General features: G+C 35.1%; 1 protein-coding gene across 1 annotated transcript in view; it reads left to right on the forward strand.

Moving 5' to 3' along the window:
- The window catches only part of NEGR1 (neuronal growth regulator 1), a 1,034,996-nt gene that overhangs the window by 426,216 nt on the left and 592,682 nt on the right, over positions 1–16,098 (forward strand). Inside the window, exon 2 of the mRNA NM_001205414.2 lies at positions 12,883–13,115. Within this exon, the coding sequence (NP_001192343.2) occupies positions 12,883–13,115 (233 nt within the window). The remainder of the gene's footprint in view (positions 1–12,882; positions 13,116–16,098) is intronic.

Here is a 16,098-nt window from a genome sequence, read left to right on the forward strand (position 1 = left end):
CATTTTTTTAAAGACAGAGCTTGTTCTTTTTTTAATTTTTTAAAATTACTGGTATCACTGTTATGTACATTCTTGGATGCATTTAAAAGTGAGAATTAACACATTCAAAGTGAGGATTAACATTTTTATTTTAATATATCCATGTTTATAGTAATCAGAAATTATAATTTCTGCAAAGAACTTAGCTTATGATAAAAAATTTAGTTGACATTTTAAAAGCATGCAATACTTTACATAGTGTATAAAATCATTTTATGGATCATAAACGCAAAAAGAAAGCAATTGCTCACCTTTACTTCATCACCCTGAGTTTGGGAAGATCGCTGTACTCATGCAATCTGCAAATAGAGATGCATAACCATGTCCTAGAGTTATGAGGGAAACTAACTCATAAAACCTTATAATAATTACAAAGTACTTATATACATATTTTGCCTTAAAACTTTATAAATCTATCTCCTGTGCACAGTCTCATTTAATCTTTTACCAAAATAGGAATTACTTAGTATAAGTGGTGCTATCTCCATTTTGCAAATATGTGAGTAATGCTTTAATAGTTACTTTTGAGTTGAGTTTACTTGCCCAAAGTAATTGCTAATAAACCAGGGAGTTGATATCTAAAACATAAGTTTTAAGTTTCAATATAACTTTTAAAAAAGGTAATAACACTGAAGCTCTCTTTTTCTTAACATGTTCTGCCTATAAGATGAGGAAATTAAAAAAAAAAAAAAGGAAAAGCTTATTTGGAAGTTCAAGGAAGGTAAAATAGGAGTACTTTAAGGTATGACCTTCATTTATATAAAAATTATTTCTCATGAACCAGCACCAGGATGACAATGCAGATAAGTAACATTTTGCTCTTACCAAGCCAGAACTCTGAATGGCTCTTTTTTCTTCCTTTAAATTATATTTCACAGCATAAGGGATTTTGGTCATTGAGGATGGTGGTAGTTTGTTTTGTTTTAAACATCAAGTTAACTGTAGGGAGGTGATTGATGATAATTGCCCTTAATTACACACTTACCAGGTACATTTAACAAACATCCTAACAATCTTGTCAAATAATTTTACAAATCCAAATTTATAGATGAGAAAACTAAGGCACATTAATTTGCCCTACGTCCCACTGCTAGTACACAAGAAATTAACATTTGGACTCCAACATACATAAATAATCTGCCTGCCAATGCAGGAAACACAGACACACAAGTTCAGTCCTGGGTCAGAAGGATTCCCTGGAGTATAAAATGGCAACCCACTCCAATATTCTTGCCTGGAAAGTTCCATGGACAGAGGAGCCTGGCAGGCTGTGCAGTCCATAGGGTCACAAAGAATCAGACATGACTAAGCATGTGCACGTGTGTGTGTGTGCGCATGCGTGCGCACGCACATACACGCACACACACACACAATAACTATAATTTGATCACTCTACTACGCTGCCTCTCAAGGACATATAATGTGTCCCTGTGATCTAACAAAACTTTAATTTGAGATTATTTTTAACTTTTAACAAATTTTGAGAAAACAAATTTGTTTGCAGGAAGCAGATTAAAAAAAAAAGTACACTATTTTCCCTCTGGGATACATTCCCTAATTTGTATTTTAAGGCATACCTCATATTGAAATATGACTTAGTCAATTTTCTCAAGAGAGGACAGATAAATATGGATTAATGGCTACTTTAGTTAATGATTGCAAGGCTGGTTTTAATTAATTGTGCTGTGTACTCATTCTTTATTCATAAAATAAAATTTGTGCACAGAATACTTTTTATTAGGGAAAAAAAGGCAAGAAGAAAACTCCATCAGTGACCAGTAGATAGTTTAAAGGTCAACATAAGCAAAGACACAGAGAACAATTATTTTTGCTTTTATTGATGCTGTAAAGTAGCATATACTTAGTTTGACAAAACAGTTGAGTTTATAACATTTCTGTATATCCATTTGTTATGTTTCTTATTTTATCATCTGTATTTATATGCAAATAGAATACTTTGCAAATGATTTAAACACAAAGATGTTTAATGGAAAGAAGTAGATGTTTGGTGGAAGGCACTAGAATTGCTTATATTGCTTTGGGTACAGAGTTCCGTGTGTGTGTGTGTGTGTGTGTGTGTGTGTGTGTGTGTGTGTTGTTGTTCCCTTGTTTAAGAGAGAGGCATCTATACGAGGCTCCATCCCTAAGAAGATGGTATAGAGAGACTTGCCTGGACCCTAGAGCTTTATCTCTGTCGCTTCTCTGGACCTGGCTGCATTCTCCTTCTCTGATACTGCTATTTTAAACACCTCCCACCTGCATTCTGAATGTAGTGTTCATTCCTTTTATAGCTCCTCAGGTGAAAGTCCAACTTCTCCAGGAAGCAGCTGCCAGGGAGACAGCACTGCAGACAGAATTCTCCCCACAGTGGTTCAGAGCACCTGCCAGTTAACAAAACTCCTGAAGCCCTTCCAGATCCAAATATCTCACACTTAGGTCCATGTGGGAGAAAGCAAGCTGGTTTAGTTGAATTCAAAATGTAAAAAGTAGAAACAAAAAAAAAAGTTCCCAATCTGATTACTGATTCTTGTATCAGCTTTGAACAAAGCTAGTTTTAACTTCTCAAATAGGTAGCGCCTTATCTTTTCTATCCTTTATCCATCATACTTTCATGTTTTTGTGTTAAATGAGATCATATAAATGTATTTTCCATACCATTTAACCTAGTCATCATTTCATTCAGAAAATGGAATTTATTATTATTAATAAGACAAGATGATCATAATTAAATTTTTAGTAATAGTCCAAAAATGTCAGTATGTTGCACTAAGACTTTTTTACTTTAGTCAGTATTACTCTATCCATGCCTATTTTACTGAATGAATCTTAATTCATATGTTGAGTGGTTTATAAATAATGTATTGAAACACCCTAAATGTAAAACTCCCCTTGTGATTACCTCTTCTAAACATAGACAGGCTAACATGGAAGCTTGACTTAAATGAGACAATGGAGAGAAAAAGGATAAAGCAATTTATAGTATTATGGAAAATATGGTTTAATTACAAGTTAAAATGAGTGATTTAAGTGTTTGGAATTTACAGATTAATACAAAACCAATATTTGATGAACTTCTAGGAATTTAAAGAAAGTGTGCTCAGTCGTGTCCAACTCTTTGCGACCCCATGGGCTGTAGCTTACCAGGCTCCTCTGTCCATGGGATTTTCCAGGCAATAGTACTGGAGTGGATTGCCATTTCCTTCTCCAGGGGATCTTCCCAACCCAGGGATCGAACCCAGGTCTCCTGCATTGAAGACAGACACTTTACTGCCTGAGCCACCAGGGAAGCACTGGTGACTTGGCCTAGTAACTTCCCTGGTGGCTCAGCCAGTAAAGCGTCTGCCTACAATGTGGGAGACCCAGGTTCAATCCCTGAGACAGGAAGATCTCCTGGAGAAAGAAATGGCAACCCACACCAGTATTCTTGCCTTGAAAATCCCTTGGGCGGAAGAGCCTGGTAGACTACAGACCATGGGGTCACAAAGAGTCGGAAATGACTAAGTGACTTCATGTTCACATTAGGCATTTAAAATGTTGAGTATTGCATATATAAGTATATATAAGTATAAAACATATGTAAGTATGTATATATACTTACATATGTTTTTTAAAGTACAGACTTATTATAAATTGTGCATTAATTAAGACAAAGATATGCATTTATGCCATTGCTTGATCATTATTAAAGTTCACATCTTTTAGGAATTAGATATAGAATGTATGAGAAAACAAAGAAAACCTTTTTTCAAACATTCATTATTTTCAGTATTCTTTTCTCTGACTTACAATATTAAAAATATGTATGTTTGAGAATTTGGTGTTATAATTAGATAGTAGCTCATAACTTTCAATCTCTTGTCCAATACATTTTTAAAGTACCTTTATTATTTCAAAGAAGTGCTAGAATAAAATATATAGGAAATTGTTTTTCTTTCACAAAATAGGAAATCAATATTATTTGGGTTTTTTGGTAAAAATGTACTATTTAAAAATTAAAATATACTTTCAGTTCAGTTCAGTTCAGTCATGTCCGACTCCTTGTGATCCCATGAATTGCAGCACGCCAGGCCTCCCTGTCCATCACCAACTCCCGGAGTTCACTCAAACTCACATCCATCGAGTAGGTGATGTCATCCAGCCATCTCATCTTCTGTTGTCCCCTTCTCCTCCTGCCCCCAATCCTTCCCAGCATCAGAGTCTTTTCCAATGAGTCAACTCTTCACATGAGGTGGCCAAAGTATTGGAGTTTCAGCTTTAGCATCATTCCTTCCAAAGAATACCCAGGACTGATCCTTTAGAATGGACTGGTTGGATCTCCTTGCAGTCCAAGGTACGCTCAAGAGTTTTCTCCAACACCACAGTTTCAAAAGCATCAATTCTTTGGTGCTCAGCTTTCTTCACAGTCCAATTCTCACATGTATACATGACCACTGGAAAAACCATAGCCTTGACTAGATGGACCATTGTTGGCAAAGTAATGTCTCTGCATGACATAATTCCCATTCTAAAAATAAGTGTACATATGTCATTAGTATTATATACTTATTCCTGGAGGTTAAATGAAATTATGTCATAATAAAGTTAATGCCATGCATTACAAATTTCAATAAGCATATCATTTGTAACTTACACGACTTATTTATACCTCATGTCCTTCTCTCTAAAAATGGACAAAATGATAGTACTTGATGATACCTATCACAATGGATGTTGTAAAGATTGAAAGAGAAGTAGATATAATGTGCTTAGAATAGTAACTGACAGGTCATACTGGTAGTAGTATATTATTGTCTACACAGTAATATTGAATTGTTTCCTGCACAAGTGCATTTATCACTTAGAAATTTCTTTAAATATATTTTAAAATATAATTGTCACCATCTGTAAGTGTGAGTGCTTCACTTAATAAAGAAGATCTTTGGACAGATTGCTAATTCTGTGGATTTCTCTTGACAAAGTCATACATGCCCTACACATGACAAAACAAAAAGATAATAAGTGTTTCTGCACCAGAGTACCTTCTGCCACAGAAGTATTAAAAGGTAACTCAAAATATCATCAATCATAATATTATATATAATATTATTTTCCAGGGAATATTGCACATTATGTAATTGTATGACTTACAAATACTTATATAAATATATGTGTATATTTATATCTATGTCCTTATTCATATATATATCCATATCTATTATACTATCTAAGGAATAACTGGCAGGAAACACGTTAAGAAGAGAACACTTTAAAAACAAAGGCAAGTGGCTGAGGGGATAGAATTTGTTCTGTTCTGTTTAATCTCTGCTTTACTCTCCTTACCTCATTTTGGGCTTGAAACCAGGATATCAAAGCTCTTTTTGTATGCAAAATTAGCTTGGAGGTTGTATGAGGTTCTGAATTTTTTATTTTTTCTATGTGCTTTTGAACGTTCTTCTGTCAAATTTAGAACTTTGTGATACAATGAAAAGACAGCTGTGAAGGTAGCTGGCCAATCCCTTCACAGGAATATCATTTGCACACAATTTAGCTTTGAATCCAAGGGAAATTGTACTTTTCTTTTATTAATTAGTACCTTTAATAGGAGCTTTCATTAATCAACATGTCTTGAGAAATGCTAGTCTTTTTCCATTGAGTTGAATAAATCCTGCTGTGTAGGGTACTGGAAATGGTGCTAAGGCTTATGTTTGGGGAACGTGTTACAGGGAATTAGATAGATGAAAGGAAAAACAATCATCCTTTGGCAGTCACAGGCTTAATTTCTTAATCAACTTAAAAAAATAAATAACCCAAATATGCTCATTTCTACTAAGCTCTCTGATGTCTACCTTTCAGATTTAATCACACAGGAGATAGCGTCACAGAGTCTGTTAGGATAATTCCAACATCATTTCGTTCAACTAGCACCTCACCAAGTGGGACTTTATACCCCCCAAAATAAGGACTTGCCTAATGTGTACTAATGGGTTTACTGGGTGACTCAATGGTAAAGAATCTGCCTGCCAATGTAGGAGACACCGGAGACAGGGGTTTGATCTCTGGGTTGGGAAGATTCCCTGGTGGAAGAAGAAATAACCCACTCCAGTATTCTTGCCTGGAGAATTCCCATGGACAAAGGAGCCTGGCAGGAGGCAGGCCATAGGGTCTCAAAGAGTTGGACATGACTGAGCAGAGCTGCATAACACAATGTGTATTAATGCCATTTATAAAGGAATTCCTTAAAAGAGTTCAGATGCAGCAATGTCAGTTTTATTAGAAAAGTATTAACTATCTTAAGTTTAGGTTTAAACAATCTTGAACAAAATGAACTATTAAAGTTATTTTCTATAAATTTTTCAACAACCAGATGTTTGGAACTGTGTATGTAAACATCCAGATGATTGACAAAAAATTTAAGTATTTGTCATGATAACTGGCTTGGTGTGAGCACAGCTTATGTTGAGGAGGGTATTTTTAGAACTGCTTCACTCATGTCCCTATAAAGTAGGTAGTCTAGCAGATTTTTTAAGTGGAGCAAAAAAAAAAAAAAGCTCTCAAGAAAATCCATGTCATACACAATTAAAGGATATATTTATTGCTAAACATTTTTATTCATATTATTTCATTGTCTAGACTTCAAAGGGATCCTAGATCACTAGCTGTTAAAATGTTCTATTTGGAAGTCCAGAGATGAAAAATGATCCAAGTTTGTAACCTGAGAATTGTTACTTCATCTTTCCCCTATTAATGATCTGATCATCTTTGTTTTACCAACTTATCCCTCACATATTAATTCCTCCATCTGAAACAGAAGAACCCCTCACCCTTGCTGCTGTCTGACTCTAAGAATGAATAGTATAGTCTATCACTGTGGTTAAGAGTGCAGGCTGATTGGCTTTGTTCATGTTACAATTTCCCAGTATCTTCATGTCTTTGTAGATAAAATGAAGATAATAGTGTCTGGCTCATAAATTTATGTGAGGATTAAATAGAATATGAAATGTAAAGTGCCTAACAAAGTGCCCAGTATGTACTAAACAGAATATTTACTGGCTTAAAGTGGTTCCTCAAGTACAGAGACAAATGTTGTGGATCTTTCTTATTTTAAGTAGTTAGGAACTGACCTCTAACCCCCACTAACCACTTTACTCTGTTCACTCAATGCTGAGTTTAGTTCCCCACCAAACACTTAATTGCTTAAACCTTTCTCTGTATTTTACAGCAGTTATCATTTGTGCCACAAATATCCGTGTTTAATTACTTAGTGTCATAGTTAATATGTCCATGACTTTTCTTTCTGAACCAGGTTGCACGTTGGAAATTTTGATACACTTTACCATATTATTTCTTCTTCTAAAAGCATCTTAATTTTTGCCCACATTCATCCACTCAACAAGTATTTCTATTTATTGTCCATTATGTATAGGGCCTTAGAATATACAGAAGTGGCTAAATGGACAGTTCCTGGATCTTACTTTTAGCAGGGAGAGACACAAAATAATAACCCAGTAAACAGGTAATATGTCTCATGGGAGTTCTGGGAATAGTGGTATTTTCTGTTATTTAACACTTTACGTAATTCACTGGAGACCTAAGGAAGATAGGGAATACATTACGCAGACCTCTGGAGGAACAGAGTTCCAGGTTAAAGAAACAGAAATACCAACTTCCTGGGGCAAGGGCATGTATGACTTATTGGAAGCACAGCTGGAGACCCAGAGTCTAGAGCAGAGTAAATGGGAAAGAGTGTGAACTGATAAAGTCAGCAAGGAATCAAGTGGTCAGATTACGTAGGATGGTTGGTCACTATCAGGATTAGAGTTTTACTTATGAGTGAAATAGAAAGGCTTAGAACTGTTGATCAGTTCAGTCACTCATTCGTGCCCGACTCTGTGCGACCCCATAGACTGCAGCACACCAGACTTCCTTGTCCATCACCAACTCCCAGAGCTCGCTCAGACTCATGTCTGTTGAGTCGGTGATGCCATAAAACCATCTTATCCTCTGTAGTCCCCTTCTCTTCCTGCCTTCAATCTTTCCCAGCATCAGGGTCTTTTCAGATGAGTCATTTTGCATCATGTAGCCAAATTATTGGAGCTTCAGCTTTAGCATCAGCCTTTCCAATGAATATTCAGGACTGATTTCTTTAGGACTGACTGGTTTGATCTTGCAGACCAAGGGACTCTCAAGAGTCTTAACCAACGCCACAGTTGAAAAGCATCAATTCTTCAGTGCTCAGCTTTATTTAAATGGTCTACCTCTCACACCCATACACGACAACTGGAAAAAAACCATAGCTTTGACTACACGGACCTTTGTTGGCTAAGTAATGTCTCTGCTTTTTAATATGCTGTCTAGGTTGACCACAGCTTTTCTTCCCAGGAGCAAGCATCTTTGAATTTCATGGCTGCAGTCACCATAGAGTCATCTATCAATAACTTCACCTGCAGATGACACCACCCTTGTGGCAGAAAACAAAAAAAAAACTAAAGAGCACCTTGATGAAAGTGAAAGAGGAGAGTGAAAAAGTTTGCTTAAAAGTCAACATTCAGAAAACTAAGATCATGGTATCTGGTCCCATTAATTCATGGCAAATATATGGGGAAACAATAGAAACGGTGACAGACTTTATTTTGGCGGGCTTCAAAATCACTTCAGATGGTGCCTGCAGCCATGAAATTAAAAGACGCTTGGTCCTTGGAAGAAAAGTATGACCAACCTATTAAACAGCATATTAAAAAGCAGAGACATTACTTTGCCAACAAAGGTCCATCTTGTCAAAGCTATGGTTTTTCCAGTAGTCAGGTATGGATATGAGAGTTGGACCATAAAGAAAGCTGAGCACTGAAGAATTGATGCTTTTCAACTGTGGTGTTGGAGAATACTTTTGAGAGTCCCTTGGACTATAAGGAGATCCAACCAGTCCATCCTAAAGGAAATCACTCCTGAATATTCATTGGAAGGACTGATGCTGAAACTGAAACTCCAACACTCTGACCACCTGATATGAAGAACTGACTCATTGGAAAAGATCCTGATGCTGGGAAAGATTGAAGGCAGGAGGAGAAGGGGATGACAGAGCATGAGATGGTTGAATGGCATCACTGACTAGATGGACATGAGTTTGAGTAAGCTCTGGGAGTTGGTGATAGACAGGGAAGCTTGGCTGTGCTGCAGTCCATGCGGTCTCAAAGAGCTGGACATGACTGGGTGACTGAACTGAACTGAGTCACCATCTGCAGTGATTTTGGAGCCTAGAAAATAAAGTCTGTCACTGTTTCCATTGTTTCCCCATCTATTTGCCGTGAAGTGATGGGACCGAATGTCATGATCTTAGTTTTTTGATTGTTGGATTTTAAGCCAGTTTTTTCAATCTCCTCTTTCATTTTCATCAAGAGGTTCTTTATTTCCTCTTTGCTTTCTGCCATAAGGGTGGTGTCATCTGTGTATCTGGGGTTATTGATATTTCTCCAAGCAGTCTTGATTCCAGGAATTGTTGATGATTTCATTTAAATCCTGAAGTTCATTCTGTTTGTTGTGGGGAGAATGGTGTCAATGGCAGAAGCCAGAAGCCTTCAGATAATTATAATAATTTATTATTACAGCAATTTAATTACTATATTTTCACTTTCTAATATGATAGCAAGTCATGAATGTAATTTATCATACTTGCTAAATTATAAATTCTGCATGAGCCAGGATTCTAACAGATTATATCTTTAGATCACTAGAGTTCTTCAACCAAAGGGGGGAAAATAAATTTTGGTGCCCAAAGATTACAAAACTTAATTTTAGTTACTTCTGTCCTTCTTGTACCCTCCTGTTACCCTCTGCCATACCTAAACTCTTTCTTTCTTTCCAGAATTTCTTCTTAATAAAGCATATACGTATCAAGCAGTATTTCTTTGTATAAATGGAAAAAATAGGGTGGATGTGGAGAACAAAAAGGAGCAAGATAGGAGACATATGTGTGTATGCCTATGTAATACATTTTGCATAATTATCTTATAGTTGACCTTCAGTTCAGTTCAGTTGCTGAGTCATGTCTGACTCTTTGCAACCCCGTGGACCACAGCACACCAGGCTTCCCTGTCCATCACCAGTCATGGAGCTTATTCAAACTCATGTCCATTGAGTTGGTGATGCCATCCAACCATCTCATCCTCTTGTAGTCTCTGTAAATATATAATAATTTTATAAAATAGAAAGTCATGCCTAAGTGTTGCTGTTCCCAATTTGTTAAATCCCATATATGGCAATTTGAGGTATTTAGGTTCTACCTCAGTAATCTGACACAGTCCTACAGAAATCCAAGGAAATGATACACCAGCTTTTTTACCATGAGTCTCATTAAAGGGTCTTCCTAATATATGTTTTGAAAAATTTTGGATTGGAGTCAATAAAATTTATGTAATATAATTATCTTAGCCAAGGAGACATAAAGGATCCTTTTTTTCATGTTTTTCTCAGTGAAGAAGTTAGAAGTTATTCTTCTGTGAATATCCCTGACATACAACAACAGAGGAGCAGTGCTTATGATAAGACTAAGAATTATAACTCTGATCAGGTCTATGAAACCCCTAATATCTAAATACTAGTTACTTTTTGTAGTCTTCTTGATATCCCCACCCCCAAATAAAGGTAAACTGCTGCTGTCTCTAGGGAAAGGAAAATACCAGACAGAGTGTTCTAAATCAGACTTTCATGGTAAAATGTCCATTAATAATTAATTTTCTGCTTCCTTTAGAATAGGACAGGTTAAGCAGTTGGTCGCATTCAGTAAATAAGAAATTACTTGCAGTAATTTCTGCAACATTCTAATAATCTTCCCATATCTGAAATCTATTTTAAAAGCCTTTGATCTTCATTATGGTGAAAAGGACGTTGAATGTGAAGATATGAGACTTGATTGCAAATTCAACTTGGCCACCGACTAACAACGTGGCTTGGGCAAGTTATTTAACTCAAAAATTCTATTTCTATTCTGATGATGAAATTGAGCATAGCGATCTCTACCTCCCAGTGTTGTTAGGAACACCAGATATGATAAAGTTTGAAGGCCACAAATGCAAAGGTCACACAATAAACACTTGGTGAACCCACATATTAAATGTAGATATTGGGATTATCATAATCCTAGTAGAGGTGTTTCCATGTTCTACTCATACCAATACACATGTGATCTTGTGAATTGGAAACTGTCCCCTGTAGCTTCTTTCAGCATATTATTAAGAATGACAATACACTATAATTATTCAATTATGTCATTAAAATGGGTTTTATTTTCTTCATTACATACATCAGGAAAAGCTTTTCAATTAACAGTGACCTGTATGACTTCTACTAGTTGCATTCTGTAGATGGTGAAGCTGACTGCAAATTAGATTCAGCACTGTATCTTGTTCCTTATCTTTTCACCCACTGATTAGTTTGATACCTTTGGCAGTAGTCTACCCTGTTGTTTTCAACTTGCCATTTTGTACCAATCTCAAAATGCTGCCTTCAGTCCCCTAAGGTGTTCTGTAGAAATGCTGTCAAACTATTTGTTTGTATGTGTATTTTGATTCTGTAGCTGTGCTTTGTACTCATTTAAGAAAACCAGTCTTTAATTTGTATCACAGTGTTTTCAAGATAAAATTTAGAATTCCAGGCCTCAGCAAAATCACTGATACGTGACTACAGCCTTCTGTTTCAAATCTTGGCATGCGTGATATCTGGTGGATGCAAAGCTATATTTTTGAATTTTGTTATAGAATTACAACTCTGAATAAATGACTTCAGATTTAGCCTTAAAATCTACTAATAATCATCATGCTTTCTATTATCACTTATGTCTAGTTTACCTTTTCAATTTTATCTCTCATCCATCCTAGCTTATATTCCAGACTTTCTACTTGCTTGAAATGCTTGGCTCTCCTCTCTCACCTTTCCCTGGTATTATCCACATATTGCACTTCTGTCTAGAACATCACATCTTCCACTATTCATCTCCTTATCTTGGGCATTTTCTATACTCGTAACAACCTTTCTATGTCAAGTACCCCTCTTTTGTTTCTCATGTGTCTTGTATCTGATTTAATAAAAGTATTCTTTCTGTGCTTTATTCATTGGTTGACTTAATTAGATTGTCTTCCTTAGTAGACTGAAAGTTTTGGAGAGCAAAGGCAATGCCCCTTGAATAGTAGGTGCTCTGTAAGTATTGTTGGATAAAAGAATGCTTTCTGGAAAAACTGTTGATCGGTTTATTGAAAAGATGGCAAGAATTTACTACTAAAAGTATTATATTAGCCTTGCTACATTTAATTACAGCACCAAAATTATTAGTAAAAAGCAGTTTATAGTTTTGGTGTACAGATCTACTGCTCTGCAAATTCAGATAATTTTAAAAATAAACTTATATATGGTACCATTTTGTGTTTTATGCATCTGGTACATTATATACAGAATTGGATTAGGTTAAATCAGACTAGCTAATGAACCTATTCTACTTCTTATAATTTCAAAGAAAGAAATGTGTTTTGTGTTGAAATTGTTATTTGAATTAATTTAACCTTATTTAAATGTACTTGTCCCCCAGACTGAAAAAAAAAAAAAAAAAAGATTTTGACTGGCTTTGAATTAAAATACACATACACGCAGACACGTAAAAAAAAAAAAACAAAACTAAACTGAACTGTGCGAAGATATTGTTTCATATTTGCTTTGAGGATGAAAAATGTACCAATGTGTTCATGTCTCCTGTGTTTATGTCTGATGTTTGCATCTGTGGCAGTGCCATAATTCAGCATATGGAAATACACTCAGAACAAAGATAATGTCTCTCATTTTCATTTTGATTAATAATGTTCTATCTCTGGTAATTTGCAGGTGTTATTTGGAAGATGGAGCTTCAAAGGGTGCCTGGCTGAATCGGTCAAGTATTATTTTTGCGGGAGGTGATAAGTGGTCAGTGGATCCTCGAGTTTCAATTTCAACATTGAATAAAAGGGACTACAGCCTCCAGATACAGAATGTAGATGTGACAGATGATGGCCTGTACACATGTTCTGTTCAGACTCAGCATACACCAAGAACAATGCAGGTGCATCTGACTGTGCAAGGTACTCATTTCCATATCTGCTATAGTGAAGGTCTGTGCTTAGAAATGTTTGGTATTTGGATATAAGAATGACTGAGAGGTAACTGACAATGTTGAAAGCTACGTTGTCACTGTTTTCAGGGATTTATGTTCTTAGATTCCATTAAGTATAATGGCTATTATAGGCATACAAATCCCTACTTACGGAGATCAAAAATTATCCATTAACACCACATTATGATTCTTTTGTATATGATTCATTTTGTTTCTTCCTATGCATCACCCCTTCAATAAATTTTTGAGATACATGATTGATACATTACAATAATTTTTTGATAACCTGTGATGGCTACATTAAACTATTAGAACTTTTTGCAATATGACTAGTAACTTTTTAAAAATAATCCTCAAGCTTTCCAACACTTTGTCTCAATTCAGCTTCTCTTTACTTTGATTCAAGTTGCAATGAAGAGAAACACCCTTCTAGAATTACTTTAATTAAATATAGAGTAATGGAAAAATATGGTTCACAATGTTTTATTTTTGATTTACATCCAGTAGATCATAAATCATAGCTAACTTACAATATCCAAATATAAACAGAATCAGCAAATTATTTTCTTTAACTTGCATGCTAAAATGTAAGAGCATATTTACCCTCAACACGTTACTTTTCATGGAAAATGTAATTAAAATGCTAGTAAATTTAAAAATGTATATTTTTGCCCTTTTGCATTGTTTCCTTGTGCTGTATAGATTAATCATGTACTGGATGCATAAAAATAGAATACTATGGAACTGAAAATGATATTGCAGTATTTCTAAGTAAAACTAATAACAAATTATATGATAATGTAGTGCCAGTGAATGCCTGTTTTATTCCTATCAGGAAAGCTGAATGAGCAAGTTACTGGTATTATTTTTTAGTTTACTCTTCAAAAATCAACAGTAAGTATTTATGTTACATGGCTTACATTCAGAAAAGATTGTTATTCTACAACTTTACTATTTCATCACATAAGGGTAAAAGTGGATTCAAGCACAGCTTCAGTTATTAGTAAATAGTTTAACTTTGTGATGATTAAACTTATTAAACAATTAGCTTTAACAAGAAAAGTATACACTGAAGGGTAAGTCAGTGAATTTCCTTGGTGGTTTTTCTTATTACAGGTCATTGAAGACTTTTTGCTGTTTTTTATTTAAAAGCATATGAGAAAATAATAAAATTTTCACCAAAGTCAATTGTTATCCAAAGATTATCCAGAGATTCCAGAGGGCAGTGATTTTTCTAGTTTCAAAAAATGACATGAAGTTACAAGTCAAAGGCACTTTTCTTCAGTTATCCAAGCCTATTCTTGTTCTCTTGTTTTGTTCAGTGCCTTTTGACTTAAGTTTCTAGTTCAAACACTATACGAAATAATTTATAATGTAAGGAAAAGGATACTTTGACAGTAATATTTGAATCACTTAAGATATAGACATTTTACTTCTTGTATATTTAAATGATATATTTCTGAACACTAAAAATATCTCTCCTTCCTTTTCTTCATTCTCTCTTATTCCGTATTAGGCCCATATTTTGCAACCAGACTAATTTATATATTTATATATATACATGTATATGCTCAATTTTCATAGAATTTCTTCATAATTTTACATTACGTATGTTGTTCAGTAGTATTGAAATTGTTATATGCCTTACTCCAGCACTATTTTTTTCTGGCCATGTAAACTTTTGAACACCATTTTAGGAGGAGCATTTTACAAATGTACTTACTAAATTTTTGTCACTATATTTTGTTCCTCTAGAAAAATAAAATTAGTGTTACTGTTTTGACATATGTGGTTGGATCAAATTAAAAGCTAATAATTTTACAGTATTTATGAACCTAATTACTTATTAGAAGTTGATTGACATGTGGGCAGTTTTCCAATTACATTAATAAAGTTCAAGGAACAAATTAGTAGGCTTGTCAGTCAATTTCAAGAACTAAATAAATGTCACAAAAAGTCAAACCCCACTTAAACTACATTTCTTTACTATAAACAGAAATAAACTGATGTGCACATCTCTTCAGTCTCTAAATTTGTTAGTTTGTCTGATACTCAGATGTATTTGGATAGTTTTAAAGTGTATGTTATTTACCTAATAATTTGTCAAGCCTTGGATGACCAAGGTAAGGAAATGTTAATAAGTAAGAAAAAGGCTATTTATTAATCACTGATGTCAAACACACCTTGGCTGGTAAAAACAAAGCTCATCTTTAACTGAAGCTATGTACTCAAGGTTTTTAAAAGTCATTTTAGAAAGGGGGTAATAAAAAGGATTTATGCTTTTGAACTGTGGTGTTGGAGAAGACTCTTGAGAGTCCCTTGGACTGCAAGGAGATCCAACCAGTCCATTCTAAAGGAGATCAGTCCTGGGTGTTCTTTGGAAGGAATGATGCTAAAGCTGAAACTCCAGTACTTTGGCCACCTCATGCAAAGAGTTGACTCAATGGAAAAGACTCTGATGCTGGGAGGGATTAGGGACAGGAGGATATGGGGACGACAGAGGATGAGATGGCTGGATGGCATCATCAACTTGATGGACGTGAGTTTGAGTGAACTCCAGGAGTTGGTGATGGACAGGGAGGCCTGGTGTGCTGCAATTCATGGGGTCGCAAAGAGTCAGACACGACTGAGCGACTGAACTGAATAAAAAGGATATCTTGTCAACACAGACTGTGCATGGGATATTTGTTGGTACTATTGGTTTCTCAGAGATATTAATATCAATAAATGGAATAATGGGGGAGAAAAGACACTGGAGTAGGAGTTGGAAAACCTGGATTCCAAACCTATCATCGCTCTTGAAAGACTCTCTAAAAGTTTTCTCATTTGAAGAAAGTGGACTCAGATCAGAAAATCGAAGTCAATTCTAATCAAAACCAAAAAGACAAATGACAGGGGAAAAAATCCACTGTGATTATTAGCTTTTGATTTGAAAGAGAAATAGTTATTTA

Source organism: Bos taurus, chromosome 3 (genome assembly GCF_002263795.3).
Source record: "Bos taurus isolate L1 Dominette 01449 registration number 42190680 breed Hereford chromosome 3, ARS-UCD2.0, whole genome shotgun sequence".
NCBI lineage: Eukaryota > Metazoa > Chordata > Mammalia > Artiodactyla > Bovidae > Bos > Bos taurus.